Raw genomic sequence first — 21,004 nt, 5'->3', positions numbered from 1 at the left:
TTGAGTACAATGCCCCTTTTGGGATGTACCTTACCAGACACCTGCAGCAACTGGAAAGACCCCAAAAGTACCTCACCAAGAGGATCAAAGGGCTCAAACAGATGCCATATGCTGCCCGGTTAAAGAAACTCCAGCTCTACTCAGTGGCATACCGCCTGTTCAGAGGCGATCTGTGCCTGACGTATAAAGCCATGTCCAACCCGGAATTAATGGACATGCTGCACATCAGAAAATCCAAATCCCATTGAGCTACACCCTCGAGAGACTTGAACCTCAGCACTGAAATAAATAGAACATGCTGGAGGGACAGATTCATAACCCAGAGGCTCCCTTCACTCTGGAATAAAATCCCAGTCCAGGTTAGGTAGAGTCCCTCATTGACTCTCTTCAAGAGGAATCTTGATGAGTGAATGGGAGATCGTAGGTTTACCCCGGGTATCACTTCTGTGTCACTGTTAGACAGAGGCACAGTATACTAATCTCGAAAAAGGGCATAGCAAAATAAATTTAAAATGGGTGGCGAAAGCCAAACACATTCTGGCTAGGCTTATAAATGCCCTAGGGCAGATAACCTAGTATGAACCTATGATCCTATGAGCTTATGAACCTATGAATTGGTTCAGCAATACCCATATTTATGGGAACATGATAAAATGAAGTACTTAGGAGTATGGGTTAAAAATGGTTATGTTATGGCAGATAAGGATATGTGGGAAGAGACTAAATAAGTGATGACAAAATTGAGAAACTGTAAGCTCTGTTTTGTGGATATGGATAGCAAGATACAAGGAGTGAAAATGTTTTTAGTCCCTTTAGTCTTATACACAGTTTAGGCATATTTTTATCAATCTGAGGAGAAGTAGTTGATAGCAACTAATAAAGAGTTGAAGGATTTTATCTGAGTGGGGAAGAGGGAAGAGTCAGGTAGGATTAGTTGATCCTTCCAATGTGGTTTGGGATTACCCAAGTTGAACAGCTATTTCACAGCTACTATTCATAGCACAAGCAGAAATCTATAATTCAAAGTGGAAAGGGATGATGATGAAACTGGGAGGCAGCTCAAGAAATAAGGAGAGGCTGGCATTTTGGATGCAGTTCCTTAAGGAGAATAACAATAGCCATACAGAATATTATAAGTTCATAGAAGGTTACTAGGCTAATGGTCCTAGGGCCTTTACAAGCCTTACTGACTATATTTAAATGATCATTGTTAGCAGACCAAGCACTGACTCCCTGTTCATGAGTAACATAGGTGTCACTCCCAGGAAGAATTTACTGTCATCCATCCAGTTCTCAAGGTTGCCCTTGAATAGGGTCATTGAAGATCTCTGCTTCAAATGGGGTGGGAGCTTATTCCAAAGGAGTGGCAATTGCTGGGAGATATAGCTGTCTCTCCAGCATATTCTGTTAATGTCACAGGCTAGGTTGAGATCCCTGGAGTGAGTTATTCTTCCCCATTTGATTTGCAGATGTGCAGCAATTTTATTAGGGCAGGGTCTGAGACTGCTCTGTAGGCCGGACACAGGTTGCCTCTCAGCAGCCTGTATGATACCTAGTACAGTGACAGAGCTTTCGGTATTTCCATGTATGTCATGTTTTGGAGGCCCCAGATTCTCTTGGTAAGAAACCTCGGTGGTCTCTCCAGTTGCTGCAGGTGTCTGGTGAGGTTCATAAAGAAATAGGGTTGTCAACTTTTCATGTCAAAAATTCTGGACGTGTACATGAAAGCAAACTGCATGTAATTTTGGTACCCCTGTCCCCTCCCACACATTCCAGTGTCCCATTACTTGGCTATTTCTCCATTTCTTCCCAGTTGACATAAACACTGCTCAAAACTCTCAGTATGCATGCTGTTTTTTGCTTTACTTCATTACTACAATGATTACAGATATTTGGATTTAATTTAAAACTTTTCAAATTTTATAGCACAAATATTGATAGACATCTGCTAAACAAAGTAATACAGTCTCATAATGAAAACAGACTTAGCTTTAAAACTTTTCTGCCTTGAAACCCACATTCAAAGAAAATGCATCTGGCCAGTGGTGGATTAAGTTTACCTTTGGGCTGTTTTCAAATCATAGCCCCCTTGCACACATTTTTAGGACCATGCAAAAGTTATTTGATTCAACTTCCTGATTGTAGTAAAATATAATATACAATAATCAAATTATATCCCTTGCATAATACAGCACCACTTGTTAGAGCATGTTTTAAATTTATAGTTTTGAACATTTTTCCAGTAAGCAATGAAACAAAACATATGAACCAATAATGACAAAACAACCCAGTTGAGAACATTTCAACCATAAAAGGACACTCAAACTTCTGACAATACAATCCACCAATATCAGTCAATATGCACAATTTCTGCAGAAGTAAAAGTCATCTGAATATTTCCACATTAAAGAGATCTGTAACAAATGAAAAGGTTGCTGCTAGCAAACAACTTTATATTTAAGTGTTTCATCTACAAATTCAGGGCCTGCTGCCCTTGAAGAATACATTGCCTATGTTACATTAAAAAAATGGTAAGCTGGTAATATTGCATTAAGGAATGGTTGGCAAACTGAAAATAGGTTCATTAAGTTCCTAAGAAATATTGAAGTCTACAGAAGAAGCTCTAGATGGTTTACATAAAATATAATCCGCCATTCTGAAGTAAATCTTGTTTATCTACACTCTGAAATTCAACTCTGAGAAGCACAGTACTTGCATGATTTAGTTTATTTCAAACAAAACAAACGAATTAAGTACAACAACCTAGCAGGATTCAGCACAATACATATCATGCAATTCTTCTTTCATTCCATTTGTGTTAGCTTGCAAGTCTCATTGCCAGCTGTTGTCACAAAGGATTCAAAAATGCCTCAGCTAGACAGGAACATTTTTTCAGTGCTGAGTATTTACAATAAAACATTGTTTCTGGTTCAGTAGCAGTGATGAAAGATAGCTTATTCTGGAGTGCTCCCTCCTAATGCAGGAAAGTATATATTTCTAGACTTCTTAATAAGTATCCAGAAAGAGAGATAGCTAATGTAAACGATGTGCCAACTGAGATCACAATATTCCCTTCACCTTGAAAAACAAATAAACAGAAGACATATGTATATATTAGCCATTTCTACAGCTCCCTAAATGCTAAAAATCTATTTAATGATAAAGCTGTCTGCTAAACAATTAGTTAGCATTTACAGTTCACATAGGAATGAACAGAAGTTACAGAAATTTGACCAGGTAAAGAAATATGCTGAAGTCTAGTTTAATGCAGTTTCGGCAATGACAGCATTGTTGTAAAAACTTAGTAGAGTAATACTATGCCTGGGCACTGCTTCATATTTACAGAACAATGACACTGTACCAAGTACTGAGCAGTTCTGCTCTTTTCAGCTTAACCTGACCCTGAAAAAAATAGCCATCAGTATAATGGATGTTAGCATAGATATGAAGGGGTTAAGAGAACTAAACCCAAGTTAAAAGTATGTATACGCACACACACACACACACACACACACACACACACACACACACACATATATATATATATATATATATATATATATATATATATTTATATAAAGAGAGAGAGAGAGAAGCAGAATCAGTGCAAGTTACTTAAAGTGAGTTAATAAGTCTGATATTTAATGATGAATGCTGGTGTTTCTGCCAACTTATAAATTCTGTTAGAGCACAGAAAGTCCAGAGCTGCAACAATGGCTTCTTAGTATATTGAGACCATATTTTTTCACCCCATTTTGTCAAATCTGGAACATCAGTCCTATTCAATATCATTATTAAGAAAGTGACATGAAGGGGAACAACCCGGGTGGCCATATAGTAAAGCACACAAATACAGACAAGTTAGCCACAGTATATTATGTCTGCATGTGAAGTAATCTGCTGAGTTAACAAGTTACACAGGTCAGTAAACTGGTCTGAGAATCCTTTTCAGCCATGCATCAGGCTAAATAAGCAGATACAAAAAGAATGTTGACAGCTGTATTATATATAGTGCATTTACAACTGGGTTAACATACATAGATATAAACCTTATATCTAAAGAATAGAGCTATATAAGCAGCAATATACAATAACTAATAACTATAGAAAAAACTATTTACAATGTCATACTATAGCATAGGAATCACAAGTGAGGTATGTAGTCAGCTTTGCCCCCCTGTACCACTTTAGTAATGGGTGCTAACCCTATAATGCTGCCCCTTTGCTCAACCTTAACCCTACACCTTACCTTCATTAAATCCATCCCATAACACTGGCACTACACAAGACACACTTGGACACACAAACAATACTATATCTTATCCCCTAACCTGACTGACGCTAACCTAAAATACACAAACTCAAACACAAATATATAACACCTATCCTTTACTAATCCCCGATCCAAACCCTAGCTCACATACACATGCAGAAACACTATCACCCCTCCAACCTCACTTACCTATCTTGACATTGCACAATATCAACATTTTCACTGTGTGGCTATCTGTACCAGTGACATTAAACTACATCCCCTGTGTTTGTTGAAGAAACGACATTCAACAAAAATGTATATATATATATATATATATATATATATGCAGTTTCATGTGTATGTGGTACTCTAAGGTTTATAAGGCAGTATAAAATCAGATACATGAATGTGCACATTGATCATCTTCTGACATGATCCCACTAAATACTGGTTTGGCAACCATCACCTTTATAGAGAGAGGGTGTGCTTAAATTGTCTGTAAGTATTTTTCATGCAACTAGATTTGATTAGTACAACAGCATCCTCAGGCTTGTCACACTTGTACTTTTGGATACATTTGTATAGCACCAGTTACAAATATTTGCAGGAAGTCTGTGACTATAACTGTCACCAGAGATAAATTCACGCACAAAAATAAACATTTTAAAGACTTTCTTGATCACATTAAATGGTTAAGTCCCCACTAGTAATACTGAAATGCAAAACCAAGTGCAACAAAAATATTCTATTTAATCACTTAGTGAAAACATGAGTAAAACAGCATAAATCAGTATCATAAATTGGTAGCCTTGCGTTTCAAAACACATTTAATATTCATGGAGTCCTTCAGACCTAGTAACTTTTTTGCTTGTAACTTTATCTGCCAGCATAGCTACTTAATATCCAGCAACCGTACTTTGAAATATTTATAGGTTCATAGGTAGGTACTAGGCTATTGGCCCTAGGATCTATACAAGCCTAGCCATAATGATTCCCTAGCTATTGCTTCCCACAAATATTTACTTTCTTGGACCCCTGTCTAACAGGGCTACTAATGTGATACTAAGGGTGAATTTCATCTCCCATTCAATCGTCAAGATTCCTCTTGAGAAGAGGGCCATTGAGGCGCTTTGCCTGACATGTATGGGCAGCCTATTCCAGAGTACAGGGAGTCTCTGGGTCAGGAACCTAGCCCTCCAGCATGTTCTATTCATCGTGATGACAAGGTTAAGATCCCTGGAGTGTGTGGCTAAGAGGGATTGGGATTTCTTTCTTTAAGTGTAGCATGTCCAACAGCTCTGGGTTTGACATGGCCTTGTATGTTAGACAGAGATCATCTCTGAGTAGATGATATGTGACAGAGTATAGCTGGAGTTTCTTTAGATGGTCAGCATAAGGCATCTGCTTTAGGCCTGTGATTCTTTTTGTGAGGTACCTCTGTGGCCCTTCCAGCAATTGCAGGTGTCCTGTGAGGTACATACCAAATGGGGCATTGTATTCTATAATGGGTCTAATGAGGAATGAGTACAGAGGGACAATGACTTCCTTTTTTCTGAATGAAAAGCCCTTAGTGATGAGGTGTGCCACGTAGAAGGACATTCCAACTGTTGTGGTTATGTGGTTATCAAAGGTGAGGTCCCTGTCCACCTGTGTCCCTAGGTCTCTTATCACACTTTCAGTGTTTAGTGTACTGCCACCAATGTGGTAGTTCACAGGTATGTGTTTTTCCCCAAAGGGGACAACTATACATTTTTTGCATTTAGCTTCAGCCTATGGCTCTGGCACCAGGCATCTGTTTCAGTAAAGCCCTTTTGTAGTATATCCACATAATTTGGGGATTCAGTAATGGCTCCCAGCTTGCAGTCATCTGTAAACTTTGTAAGCCAGAGTCCCTTAGTATTGGCCTGTACTTCAAAGAAGTAGATGCCAAACAAGAGTGGTCCCAGGACAGAACCCTGGGGTACACCACTTGTCACGTGTCTGGAGCTGGATTTGAAGTTGGCTTCTTTTACAGTGTGTGTTCTGTCAGTAAGCTAGTTTGCAACCCATCGAGTGATGTAGGGATTAATGCCCAGATTAGTAAGTTTATCTATGATTCCAGAGTGGGGGATAGTGTCGAAAGCCTTGGTGAGGTCCAAGTAGGCTGTGTGAACCACCTTACCCTCGTCCACGGCTCTGGAGACTGATTCGAAGAAGTCAATCAGGTTCAGGAGGCAAGACCAGCCCTTCACGAGCCCAAACTGGGTGGGGTCCAGTGTTTGAAGGTTGCCAATGTCTTTGTTTATAAGTTCCATGATAATACATTCCATGACCTTGCAGATCATACTTATTATTACTGTTTAACTAGGAGTTCCACATTCTACTTCCTCTATATATGCAAACAGACTGTGGAATGAGTAGGGGTGGGCGGTTGGTGTAATGGTTAAGATGCTTACCTTAGAAACACAAGGTGCAGGGTTTGATTCTCACATGGGGTAACTGGCTAGGCTTAAAATGGCTTTGAGGACAATTTGCCTAGTACTAATCTATGAATCTATGAATCTATGAATCTATGTAAAACTGCAACACTTCATAAGTACTTCAGCCATATTTGAAACATGTCCATTTGTGATCCGCTGCACAGTTCAAATGTCTTCAATGTTCTTGTCTTCTGCGTCTGTGTGTGACCGGATGGAATGAACACCCTTAAAAAAATTATTATTTTTTTTAATTACAAGAAAATTAATCTCCTGGCATTTCTTCTGGACAATATGCTCTCCTATCCATTTCCTGGACAGTGTCCCTTAATTCAGGACAGTCCAGAAAAATTTTGGACAGTTGGCAACCCTAATTTTAAGAAGGGAGCATTGTACTCAGTTAGTGGTCTGATAAGGGTCATATACAGTGGAGTTATAACCTCCCTGATCTTGTATGTGATGCCCTTATTTATCAGATGTGCAATGTAGAATGATTGTCTTACCAGTATGGACACATGGTGATCAAAGTTTAGATTGCTATCAACCTGTGTTCCGAAGTCTTACACCACTGAGTTTGAGCTTAGAGGGGTGTTATCTATATTATAATTATCAGGAGCTACTTCGCCGCCAAAGGGGATAATGCGGCATTTTTTTGCATTATGTTTTATTCCTTGAGTTTGGCACCAATTGTTTGTATACATCAGCCCTTTTTGTAATATGTTAACATCTCTGGGGGACTCTATGATTGCATCCAATTTACAGTCATCTGCAAGCTTGGTAAGCCACAGGCCATCTACCTTTGCCTGGACTTCAGAGAAATAGATTCCAAACATTAGAGGGTCTAGCACAGTTCCTTGTTATACCCCATGGGTAACTGATCTACTGGTGGAGGTGGACTCCCCAACTTTGACAGTGTGCATTCTGTTGGTGAGCCAGTTGGCTACCCACTTAGTAATGTGTGGGTTAATCCCCAAGTGGGAGAGTTTATCTGTGATACCTGAGTGAGAGATTATATCAAAAGCCTTGGCTAAATCTAGATAGGTGGTACATACTGTTTTGCCCTCATTCAGGACCTTGGTGACATTCTCAAAGAAGTCCACCAGGTTTGGTAAGTAAGATCTACACTTGATAAAACTAAACTGGATTAGGTCAAGAGTTTGACGGTTGCCTATGTCCTTCTGGATAAGGTCTATGATGATTTTTTCCATGGCCTTTCAGATAAGGCTGGCTAGGGCTTATGGGTTGGTAGTTCCCAGGGTCAGATGATGGACCCCCTTTGTGCAGGGGGATTACTGTTGCTGTTTTCCACTATGCTGAGGCAAAGGCAGTTCTCAGGCTATGGTTAAAAAAAGTGCTGAATGGTTCTGCTAGGTCTTGTTTTAAATTGTTTAGTAAGCAACCTGGGATGTTATCTGATCCCATAGAGGCTGTGTTTTTGGCCATGGAGAGTGCTTATATGACCTGTTCTTTGGCGATACTTTGTAGAGGACTGGTGTTGGGAATGCTTTGGGGTATGTCAGGTGGGGACAGGAGGGTGAAGTTATTGCCAAATCTGTTGGCTAGCAGGTTGGCAATTTCCTCAGGTTCAGTGTGAGTGGTACTGATCACTATACGTTCAGCACACAGCTGGGTATTCCCTCTTAGGTTTTGGACATAGCTAAAGAATGCCTTATGATTGTCTTTAGTTAGGGATGCTAATTTAGACTCATAGCTAGCCTTAGAGGACTTAATAAGATATCTGATTTGCTTGTTCAAGCTGTGTAGGGTATTCCTCCTCTGTTGAGTTAGTTCCCTCCTGTTCTTAGATATCAGTTTCTTTCTTTTGTTGTATAACTTATTTATACTTACAGTCCACCAGGGTGGCTTGTTTTTTTGGGAGGACTTGGTTTTGTTCCTGTTAGGTATAGCCAAATCAATGCATTTGTTTAAGTGGCTATACACGGCAATTATGTATTCCTCTGCATAGCAGACATTATTGTCTATGTTTTAAGTGGCTTTGAAACTTTGCATACCATTGCTCAGTAGGCAATAGTCTGATTTAGAGAAAGTTTTCATTTTTTTACTCCTATAGCGGTGTCAGGTTTGAACTTCACTAATTCAAACAAGACAGATTTATGATCTGACCTTACCAGAGAGGGTAACACACAGGGGGTAGTGCAGTGACCCCCAGCATTGGTGAGCACTAGGTCCAGGACATTTGAGCCCCTTGTGGGGATGTGGACCAACTGTTCCAGGGCATTTGAATTAACAAACTCCAGGAACCTCTTAGCAATAGTGTTTGTGTTCATGTAAGTCACCCAATCAATGGAAGGATAGTTGAAATCTGCCATGACTAGGGTGTTTGACTGTATGTTGAGTGACTGTAGCAAGTCCAGGTAGGTGGTCTGCTTCTCCTGGTTCATGGTCGGGGACCTGTAGCTAGTGATGATGTGGAAGGGTATTTTTCCTATAGTTAATTGGACCTGGAGTAGCACAAGAGAGTCGTACTGTTTAACCAGCCTTGAGGTGTATTTAGATTTAATGAAGATGGATACACCTCCACCTTTGGTTATTTCATGGTCATTTTGGGGATAGAATGTGTGAAAGACATTGCAGCCAGCCAGGATGCTCTCAGTGGCCTTGAACCAAGTCTCGGTGACTGCACAAATGTCAGCATCTTCCAAGGTGAGGAGTGCTTCCAGGAAGAGCAGTTTACTGTTTAAGCTCCTAGCATTAAGCAGCATGACCTTGAGTTTATCTTTAATGGATTTCTTTACATCAGAACTTTTATTGTTTGGACAGTACATACAAAAAGGGGGTGGCAAGTGTATTTGCCAGTATCCAAAAGCTTTGAGGAGACAGTTGAAGGCCATCTCTGGCAAAGCAGCATGGACTGTTGACCATGTCTCCCAGGCAGACAGTCACTGGATCCCCCTGGAGTGACACCAGAAGCTAAGCCAATTATTGAAATCAATAATTGTTTGTCTGTATTGTGGCATCATCCTCAGTGAAGGTAAAATGCTGCTTAGGGCTAGGGGCATACCTGCCTGGGACACATAATCTGAGAGTTCGGTCATGTCTCTCTTCATATAGTCCAGAGAGGTATGTCTCAAGTCATTTACACCAATGTGTATTATGACAGGGTCATAATGGTAATTGTTGCCGAATGTCTTGAGTGTGTGTGTGTGTGTGTGTGTGTGTGTGTGTGTGTGTGTGTGTGTGTGTGTGTGTGTGTGTGTGTGTGTGTGTGTGTGTGTGTGTGTGTGTGTGTGTGTGTGCATGTGTGTGTGACTTGACGGATACTGGCACCTGACAGGCAGCTGACTGTGACCTTCTAATTGTTCAACCTGGTGAGAGAGCCAACTGTGTATCTCACTATTAAGTTGCCTATAACCAGAACATTTGGTTTTGCGGTGTTTTGCCTTAGGGGCTTAATTGTTGAGACACTGATATGTGTGCTATTTTGTGTGATGGTGGATTCTGTTTGTGTACCAGTATGCATGTGCTGTTTATGCTTGGGAGGTCTCTGGTCTTTTGGTGGGCTCTTAGTGAGTACCTCCACTTATGTGGGTTTATGCGTCATAAGCTTCTCTTGTGTGAGAGGGAAGGTGTGTGTGAGTGCTAACAACCTGTTGTATGCCTTGTTTTGTTGTCATGTGAGAGGACTAATTCTAATTGCATGGTATAGTTACATCTCACATACTGTATTTGTTTGCTTTAGGAGCAGAAAGTCTTCTAAGAACTAAGCCAACACTGGAATGGAGACAGAAGATTCTGCCAATAGGGATGACTGCAATTAGGGGTGAAGAGAATAGCCAAGAGGGGCCTGGAATGTACTGTTGAAAACTGGCAAAGTAACCAAGGTATTGGGAGGAAAAGGTAATAGAATGGGATGAGGATCAAAATACATTTGGACTGCAGGCTAGAGACTGCCTTCTCTGTCAAGGATTGATATCAGAGTGTAGGCAAAGAGAAAGAAATAGGGGAACCATACCTCTCAACCTGGAAACATCAAACATCTGGACAAAGACCAATGAAAAGTAGGTAAAAGTGGCCAAAAATCAGGACACTGATTAATTAACATAAAATTTGCTTACACAATTATGTAACCCCACCCACTCCAATGGAATCGTGGGATACCAACATTCAAATGCAAACTGAAGAACAGACAAAATATAAAACAACAAATATTCAGAAAACGCAAGCTAACACAAAACCTGTTATTCTAACAACATTCTAAATTTATAAGAACAATATTTAAACTCTATCCCTATTTTTGGGTTTTTGCTCCCTATTATTTAAGGCTTTATGCAGATTTCTTATGTTAGGAAGTTGAGAGGTATTCTTCACAGTAAGGTTGATTCATTTTTTTGAAACTCTTTCCTTGGATTACCCCCTTGGTGACCTGGGAACAAGAAGACAGTAGGCTTCAATAAAAAATCCAGGGAAAATTCACTACTCTGTTTTTCAGGAACAATTTTTTACTACTGAAGCCTTTTGACTCCATTTGTGAGGAATCTCTGGACAACATGGTATATAAGTAAGTTACAGCCCAGAGTGCAGCTGAGCTGATTATGAGCTATATACAATGGGGCCTTTCTCAAATAGCTCTTGGACCCTGATGACAGGCAATGTCACAAGCTTTTCTGACAGTAGTGCCTATGAAGTTATCAAACTAAAGGTAAATCATCTACAAGGATTCCTGGGTTTTTACTGTTTTGACAACCTTTACACATTGCCTAGCCTGGCTATGTGGCACAAAAGGAAGGAGCCCTGACTACAACCCAGACCCAGATGACTGGATTCAATTAAGCAGCCTTGGCACTGGAGGAGCCAAGCAAGGAGGGGGAGAAGTGAAGAGACATTGCTTCTCCAATATCTTGAAGAGAGGGGTCTGCAATCTGCATACACTCAGAAGCACACAGAGCAGTGCAATCTCCCTGGTGGAGACCAGAGATACCACTGTTTGTGTTGTGAGGGGAGGGCAGGCCTGAATGATGATTCCTCTTGATTGTTTCTCGCACTTGGTGTAGGGGAGCAAATGAGCTAATAAGCCAAGACAGAGTCTTATGATTGGGTCTATATCATATTGTCAAAGTATTAAAAGTCCGAATCACTAAAGGTCAAACTTTAATGATCAAACCTTTAATACTTTGAAAGTGAAAAAAAGAAATTTCAGCCCAAAACAAAAAACAACCCACTCTATGCAGGGGGGCAAGTCCCCCTGCACCCCCCACATCCCCCCTACTTAAATATACCAACTCTGAGATTGCACTACAGTGCAGTAAAGAGAAATCTTCCCTTCCCACACTCTATGGCAATCTCCATTATAGGATTCGAGGTTTTATAACTTCGATCATTAAAGTTCGGACTTTAGTGATTCGAAGTTTTAAAACTTCGACAATATGATATAAACCCCTTATGATCAAGAGACAGCATGTGCAAAAAAATGTTTCCCATTAATACTATATAAAGCTAAAGTTTTCTCCCCTTTCTTCCATTGTAGAAGGCTGCATTTTTCAACACCAAAAAAGACCATTTCTACCCCACAATGTGTATTCCTAAGTCATCTGTATATTTGGCAACATGGATAATGCAGGCCATTTTCACATCTTTGAAAAATATGCCAAAAGACAATCCAGGATACAGCCTTAAAGGACTCCACTGGTGACAGAGGATACTGATGATAGCAGTTCTCCTATTCTTAACTACTGCCTATCCTACCGTCTATGACCATTTAGGCAAGACCAAGCACAAAACAAGAGGTCAAAAGATCAAATTCAATTAGATAGACTGTAGGCTTGCACCCTCAGTGATTAGCATAGTGAAACTTGTTTAAATACAAAGAAGGTTAGACTAGGGTGAGGGGGTATTGTCCAACTGGAGCACATGATCACTAAAATCTTGTTTAACTATGCTTTCTATGGATATTGGTTACACCTGTAATTATCTGTGAGAAGTTAAGTATTTTGGGTCTGAGGAACACAATGGGAATATAAATGAATTTAATAAGGTTAATGGAGAATGGCTTCACAAAAGAATGTTATTGTAAATATCAATAAGAAACAATAAAACAGGAGTGGGACAGAATCTAGACATCAAATTATACAAGTAGCAGAATATTCAGAGCAACTGGTCTTAACAACTGGTGGGAGAAGGTACAAATTTTCAACAGGCATATGTTGATCTGACAACAGTTCAAGGCAGTTTTCTCAGCGAAAACCTTAGAATGTTTTATTTTCCTCTTAAGTAAAAAATAACAAACAGTAATCGCCAGCTTCTCCCACTATTTACAAGAAGTCAACCACTTTTACTCACCATGAATAACCAAACAATACATAAGGTTTGCATTTTTCCAAACCCAGGACTTGTAATATTCCAGGGAATAGCTTTAAACAACACAGCAATTAAACGAGAAGCTCATACGAGCTTTAGCATCTCTATTATTCAAACTAGAATACATAATCACACTGATTTACGATCTGCTAATGCTATTTATGTAAACATATAATTATACTTTATGTATAAAACCTACTAATATAAATCTTTCATATAAATGACTCGACAAATTTGGATTAGTATAAAGTTTGACTAATGTATCAGTATGGCTACTATCTACAGTAAATACTTTGCAATCAATTTTAAATAACTGACATGTAAACAACCTTCACATGTAATCGCATTATCCTACTTTGTTCTTTAACAACTGGACTCATTCATATTGTGGGTAATATCGTGACATGGATTGTGGCTAAACAGGGTCAGCTCAGCTAAAACAAATAAAATATAGCAGAAAATGGTAAAAACAGCTCTGATCGGCAAAATGATACAATTCGGCAACCTAAAGGCATCAATAGAAGTTCAAACAAGGAAGGGGACAGATCTGCATTTGCAACTTTTTCTTACCGGAAAACAACTAATTAATACAGACTGCACAAAACACGGACTTATCGTTTTCAATGTCCAACTACTGCACCCCCACCCCATCCCATTGCTATTTACCTTGCAGTTTGAAAATAGTGTAAAGCTGAAGGACTTACTTAATATAATTTGCGCTTGAAGCCACTGTAATGTTAATCCACTTTTAAAAGTAAGTGAAGACTCATTATGAGTCTAAGCAGAATGACTGCAAACTCCTTCAAGAAAATGCAAAAGCAGTTTCTATGAGGCTATGACTGGAACAGGGCAATGCAAGTAAGAATGGTGAACGGAGTTAATGTATACATATTTAAAATGTTGACATTCCTGGGTGAAAGAAAACAAGAAAGGTGTTGACACGAATCATTTGACATCCTCGCTCATTGGTTGGCTGTGCTGCAAGTCACTTGTGGGTGGGCTGTGCCGCTGCTGTAAACAATTACTGTCTGAACTTTGTTTTCATTTTTTTAAATCTCCTGCCCTAGCCTCCGAGTCTGACGGGTAGTCAAACACTGCCTCAGGAGGCTGGTGTCATCATGCATGCCCCTGCACATTGATGGCAATGCGTGATGACATCAACCAAAATTTAAAGTTGTAAATAAAAAAAAAAAAAAAAAAAAAAAAAAAATGGGAATTGAAGGTTCCACCCAGAAATTTGTGGCACCCCATTACTTCGCCCTCAAAACCAGTAAATACCGAGGAATTTGGTATGGTTGAGAGGTATAGGGGGGAACCTAAGTGAAAGACTAGCACTGATAGAGGTTTTAGTTGAATCTAGAACAGAAGCTGCTGTTTAGAAAGGGTTAATTAGTAGGTCATACAAAATATGATATGATAACTATAAGAATCAGTCAGAGAAGGCAAGAAAGGATTGGGAAGAGAGTTTGGATAAGCAATTCACAAAGAAACAATGGAAGATATATGTATGGCTCCCAAATATGCAACAAAGTCTAGAAGATTTAGGATTTTTGCTTAGAAGTGTATTTTCATACCTTAAGCAGACTCCAGTGAATTTTTCCTCGGGTAGATTGCAAATGTTCCATACATGATGGGGAAGGAAGAGGGAATTGGAAAAATATTTTTGGGAGTGTATTACAACAAAGTGTAGAAGATTTAGGACTTTTTGCTTGGAAGTGTATTTTTATACCCTACGCCCAAGCAGACTCCGGTTAGTTTTTCCTTGTGTAGATTGCAAATGTTAGAGGTATGATGGGGAAGAAAGAGGTAACTGGGAAATATTTTGGGGAGTGTAATGAGTTGGCAGACTTTAAAAATTCCCTGCAAACTACTCTGTCAGAAATACTGGATATGCAAATTGTTGTAACTAAGGAAATTATTTTTTTGAGCTGTCATACAGGATGCGAATTGCCTAGACATAGTAAGACCTTGCTGAGTTTAATTCTGGTGGCTGCCAAAAACGTGATTACTAAAAAACAGAATTCAAAGTCTATATTAGAAGTAATGAATGCAGTACTAGAGATAAAAGAACTGGAAGTGGGATCTTTAGAAAAGGGTAAAAAGCAAATTAGATAGAAAAAATGGGAGTTATAGGAACGACACATGCAAAATAATGTTTTCGAGAAGGGCTGAGGTTTAAGGGAAGGCAGGAATTGAATGAGCTGTATAGAAGATTATGTGTGATGTATAATGTTTGCAACTGAAATGATGTCAATATGGTTTGTTTGCATTTATATAAATGCATGATTGCCTATGCCATAAATCATAATTCAATAAAGATGTTTTTTGTTTAAAAAAATAAAGAAAAAAGAACTACTCTGAGACCTTGATGAAATACCTTCAAGTAGCTGAGCAGGAGCTGATAACGTGCTCTCATGGATTATCATATTATGTAGTGATCACATTATGCAACCCCTCCTTCACCTCTACATTCATTGGATTACAAAATCGATTATAACTTCCCATTGGAAGCAAGTCATCATTAAATCTATTCCAAAAAATCAACCTTATGTTTTCTGACTTCAGACGCATCTTCATCCATCCTAAAACCCTTGGGAAAATCCACACAAATCTAATCATTGATCATGTCTCTGAATACCTTTCCAAGTACAACATGCTCTGTAATTACCAGCATGGTTTCTGACCTGGCCATAGTATTTTGTTTGTGTCTTTTGGCTTTTCCCGGTTAGGGGTCGCCACAGTGGAACTCCGGTCCGCTAATGATTGGCAGTAGATTTTTACGTGCTGGCTTGCTGGGCCTAACGCACAACCTTCAACGAAGGAACGCCCATTCACACATGTCGCCACACAGAAGACACTCTAACTGAGAATCGAATGAGCAACGTCTAACTGTGAGGCGACAGTGATTGTACTATATACTTTTACTTATGACATATTTCAAAGCATGGAGATTGGCCCTTTTACACCAACACTGTTCATAGACCTAACCAAGGTATTCAACTCAGTTAACCATACCCTACTACTCACTCATTAGTCCAGGATTCAGTACCAGCTCCTTGGCATGGTTTAAGGATGTCCTCTTCCACAGAACCTTCAAAGTTCAAATAGGCTTATCATCTTCATCCTCTGTTCTTCTCCCAAAAGGTCTACCCCTAGAGTTCAGTCCTTTCCTCATTTCTGTTTTCATTGTTTAGAAATAAACCTGCCCAGAGTATCAGTCCTATTAAATGCAGGTGACATGATAAGTTTACAAGTCTCATGACTCTCCCTTAGTCATTAAAAACATACTCTTACCAGCTTTGCACTAAACAGCAAAAAGACCAAAGGTATTAAGAACCTAATAGCTATTACAAATATACTCCCCATGGTCCATTCTCAGCACAGGCTTGCAACCTCTAGACACTGTCACTTACTTCCAGTAACCTGGAGTCTGGCTTGTCCAATGTCTTCATTTTAAGCACCACATCTCCAATACCAGAACCAAACTGGCACACTGTTGTTCAGGGAAAAAAATCAACTTCCTTTCTCAAGCAGGATGAACAGACCTTGGAAAGGAAGTATTTGTAGCCCAGCTAGAGTATAGGCTCCATATAATAGCTACTACCACTAAGAAAAATTTGTCAGTACTGCAGACAGTATCCAATAGCATTTGTAGATCCATCACCCTTTTCCCTAAATGGAGCCCTGTTGACCAGTATTAGCTAAAGCAAAATGTATTCTAGTACTAGACAGTTGCAAACTACTGCTTTGGCCCTTTAGCCATAAGCAACTACCACAAAACTCTTTCACTTTCCTGGCTGGGTGGCTAACATTTTGGACCTCACATTACAACCTTCAATTCATTCTCAAGACAAGTCAAGCTCTTCAGCACCCCCATGAATAAACTACACTGCTCTGATTACAGGTTCTCTGTCCTAGCACCCAGACTTTGGGAATGATTTCCTGCCTACCTCAAAGAAATACTCACTTTCAATCAATTCCAGGTCAAACTCACAAAGGGCTTTTTTTCTGAAAGCAAAGTGCAACTGCTTTCTAAGCAATGCTATCACCTGGTCCATCCTCTATTCACACAGACAACCTTCTCTGCTTCAGCTTATTGCACTGTACTGCATCTGCATATAACCTTTTCTGAACAGAGGTCAGTTACCCTCCCCATAACCCTTTTTCCCTGCCATATCTTCCTGTCCTTCCTTGACTATAATCCATCCTTGTAAATAATGTATGGAGTAATTATATGGCCCTATGGCTGCTCAATACCTTCTCTTACCACTTCAGAATCTCTGGGCTTTTGCCACAGTTTGAAAACTCTGTTGACTTGTCTTTAAACCACTGACTGCTATGGAACTTCTTTGTGTACCAATATCATTTTGTATTGTTTTCCTTTTGTATGCCTACAATAATTTGTTTACATTAGCATTACTTGTTATTTGCTTCTGTAACCCCTGGGGTGAGTCTAAAAATGGTCCGTTTTGATCAGAACTCTAACCTGGTTAACAAATTAAAATAAATACAATGAGCAAATAAAAAGTGACAGGAGTAAATGAAGTAGTACAAACACTACACAATTCAACCACTAAAATAGAAAATCCTAGTATGGTTTACAGGTACTCAGGCATGGAAACATATGGAATGTGTGTGTGTGTGTGTGTGTGTCTGTGTGTGTCTGTGTGTGTGTGTGTGTGTGTGTGTGTGTGTGTGTGTGTGTGTGTGTGTGTGTGTGTGTGTGTGTGTTTATGGCCTCCAGTAACTACATATCATGCCAACCCCATCTGGCTATTCCTAAATGCATTCTTTCTACATCCTGCTTGCCTAAATTGCCCATTATGAGTGAATCAACCTGTAGGCTATCAGTATTCTGGTCAGCATTTGTGGAGAAGAAGCTGAAATACAGGAAGTATGATCTTCCGGACTGTTGTATACAAATCAAGGGCTATGGTTTTGATGTTTTGGGCCTAGCTGCATCCATCCTACCGTACGCTGGTACATTGAACATGTAAGCTGTCAGCATGCATATAGCTATGCTCAAGATACTGCTTTTGCTGTGTTAAATTGATAATATTTGATGCAATGGTAGCCTTCACCACTGAGTCCTTCTACAGTACCTGTCCGTCACTCCATGCCACTGTCATCCTTGAAGGAGATCTGACCTTTGACTGCTTATGTATTCCTCCCTGACAGACTGTTCACCTCTCTATGCCATGTGCTGAGGCTGAGTTTCTGATGTTATAGTCAGGTATCTATAGTCTGGCTCAGAAATCAAGTCAATTTATTTTACAATACACTAAAATGCTTTAATTTATATGTAGACACTAATCATATTAAGATAACAAGCTCTGGTGACATAAAGGGATGACAGCCTGGCAATTTGAGAATGACAAAGTGCTCGGACACTTGACAGAGTTGACAGCGGAGGATGGGCATGCCCAGCCAGAGGGGAGGGGACAGAACCAGCCTCAAGAAAGCCACAATTTCAAGAAGTTGGAGCAGCAAAATGCATACTTAGTCTGGGGTGCAACTGAATTAAATGAATGGACTACAAGGGCACTATGTGCTGGTAGCCTTCATAGAGCAAATTTGTGGGATCAAGCATTTGGGTGGGGAAGGAACAGAGACCCCAGATGTGATGTGGATCTCATATTCTCCTTGCTCAGGGAGTGGGGTTAGTTCATTGCAAAAACACCCTCATTGTAAAGATGCTGGCCAAGGCATTAGTGACCCTCGTGACTTCTGAATGACAGGCTGTATGTTTGGTGCTCAGCCCTGTACTTCAAATGGGGGAACAAATAAACTGAGTCTGATGAGGGGGGTTGATGGTCAGCAGGTATGGGGGAAGCAGTACTAACAAAAAAAAGGAGACAATATAGCAGAATTATTTTCTTAACTCACTTTGAACTGTACAGATGAGCTAAAAAGACAGACAGCTGTCAGTTTTGAGTGGTTCAGGTAAGGAAGATTGAAGAGTTCTAGGACTTAATCTGCACTGTAGTACTTCCTAACAAACAGCCTATAAAACCATCAACATATTCAAAACTGCGGTTCCACCAATGTTCCTAAAATGTTACTGTTAAGAAAGTACACTGTAATGTGTCACAGAACAGCCTCCAGATCCGGTATGTCCTTGTTCTTTGTTATGAGACTGCTTGTCACTAATTTGTGACCCTGGTCTTGCAATTTTAGCAGTTACAGATTAGGACCTGAGTAGAACCCACGACAAATCATCTCAAAGAAGCCAGCAAACAACAGATGATTCAGAACAATGACTAATATTTGCCAGTGCTAGTTTTGTATGACTGAGCAAAACAACTTCTTAACTCAGCACTGGTCTTTTGACCCATGTGATTGTCTCTCTATGTTTTTGTTATTTTTCACCATCTATTTTCCAATTACAGCTATCTGTTTGCAGTACTTTGCAGGTACATATGAAAACAACGAGCTGTTTACACAGTAAATTAGTAATTATTTATGTTTCCAGAACAGCACCATTACCAACATGGAAGTACTACTACAAAAGAGCTGGGTGTGACTCAGTAATAACATCCCCATATCATAATCTCAAATGTCAGAAGTTTGAATTTCAATAGCTAATGAAGCATTTAGATGCAATTGTCTGAAGCCAAGAGTAGAGATGTTAGTAGCATTAAGGGAACAAAGAATCTTCAGCTGTCAAGAAGGTTAAACAATTCACATACACACCTACTAACATCTAATTAATTCATATAAATAACTAAAGAGCATAAGCATTGCGGTGTCTTGCATATGTCTTGTAAGAGACTGCATCTTAAAGCAAGTAAGTAGTTAAACGCATGACAGTAAACTGCATTGCCAAAAAAATACTTTAGTATATCTACTTAATCTGTTAGACTTTCTAAAGTTTTAGCAAAAACAAAACTACAAATCAACATTTTTCCACCACAGGACAAACACTTTAGTAAGGAAAAAATGCATTACAGGTAGTTTAACTGTAAACTTAACATCACTTTTTTTTGCTTTATAAGTAGACATTTGCATCCTGTGTTGGTATTGAATGTAAGATATATAAAATAACACACATGCCAACTTAGTTCAAGTCATAAGAATGGCAGTTTCAACTGTTAACTTACCCTATCACATAGATGAGAATTAATAACTGTATACTCCGATTCACGACTCCAGCTTTCTTACTTTTTATGCTAACGATTTTTGGAGTGCTGTATTCAAACATAAATATATACACATACTGCCAGCAACCATGTTCTTTAACACTTGGTTGGTTTTCCATAATTTCAGATAAAACAATGCAGTCACTCTTAGAAAATGTGTACAGAGCAAGACAGATAATGTGTGCTTTAGTATTAGGTCACATGCTTTTAGCTGTTTAATCTTGTCAAGTCATGTTTTCAAGATTTGATTGCACGGATATATTGCAACCTTGGGTAATTTTACAGGAAGTTTATTCCTTAACAACTGCTCAGTTCAAGATGACTGGGGTAGGCGAGATTTTTTCAGTTGTGGAGTTCAGTAACATTTTACCAACTACGGTGAGAGAAATGCCATTAAACAACGCATTGGTGTGTACTGCAATGAAACAAGTAGAATATCAAATATCTTGTGTCAAGAATTATGTTATTAAATGCAGTAAATAATGTGGACTATAATGAACATCACAGGAATAGTTAATATGCATTTGAATATATATGAAAAAATGATGCATGCCACAGTTTGTTATAATCAGCATGAACAATAATATATATATATATATATATATATATATATATATATATATATATATATATATAGATAGATATCTGTGTGTGTGTGTGTGTGTGTGTGTGTGTGTGTGTGTATGTGTGTGTGTGTGTGTGTTGTTACTACTATCTCTTTTGAGATGTCTTCAGTGTGGGGAATGCATGCTGACTAGTCAGTCAAAGAACTGTGCATATAGTTCATGCTGTGTAGTAAATAAATGCAAACATACATACATACATACATACATACACAT

General features: G+C 39.2%; 1 protein-coding gene across 1 annotated transcript in view; it reads right to left on the bottom strand.

Moving 5' to 3' along the window:
- LOC122799527 (P2X purinoceptor 4-like) overlaps positions 1 to 20,340 on the bottom strand; it is a 1,302,595-nt gene extending 1,282,255 nt beyond the window's left edge. The window contains exon 1 of the mRNA XM_044068651.1: positions 20,127 to 20,340. Coding sequence (XP_043924586.1) covers positions 20,127 to 20,284 — 158 coding nt within the window. The 5' untranslated portion in view covers positions 20,285 to 20,340. The remainder of the gene's footprint in view (positions 1 to 20,126) is intronic.
- Positions 20,341 to 21,004: the final 664 nt, after the last annotated feature.

The sequence above is a fragment of the Protopterus annectens genome, chromosome 4.part0, assembly GCF_019279795.1.
Source record: "Protopterus annectens isolate FY-2018-M chromosome 4.part0, PAN1.0, whole genome shotgun sequence".
In the NCBI taxonomy this organism is placed as follows: Eukaryota; Metazoa; Chordata; order Ceratodontiformes; family Protopteridae; genus Protopterus; species Protopterus annectens.
This window is presented reverse-complemented; position numbering and strand designations above follow the sequence as displayed.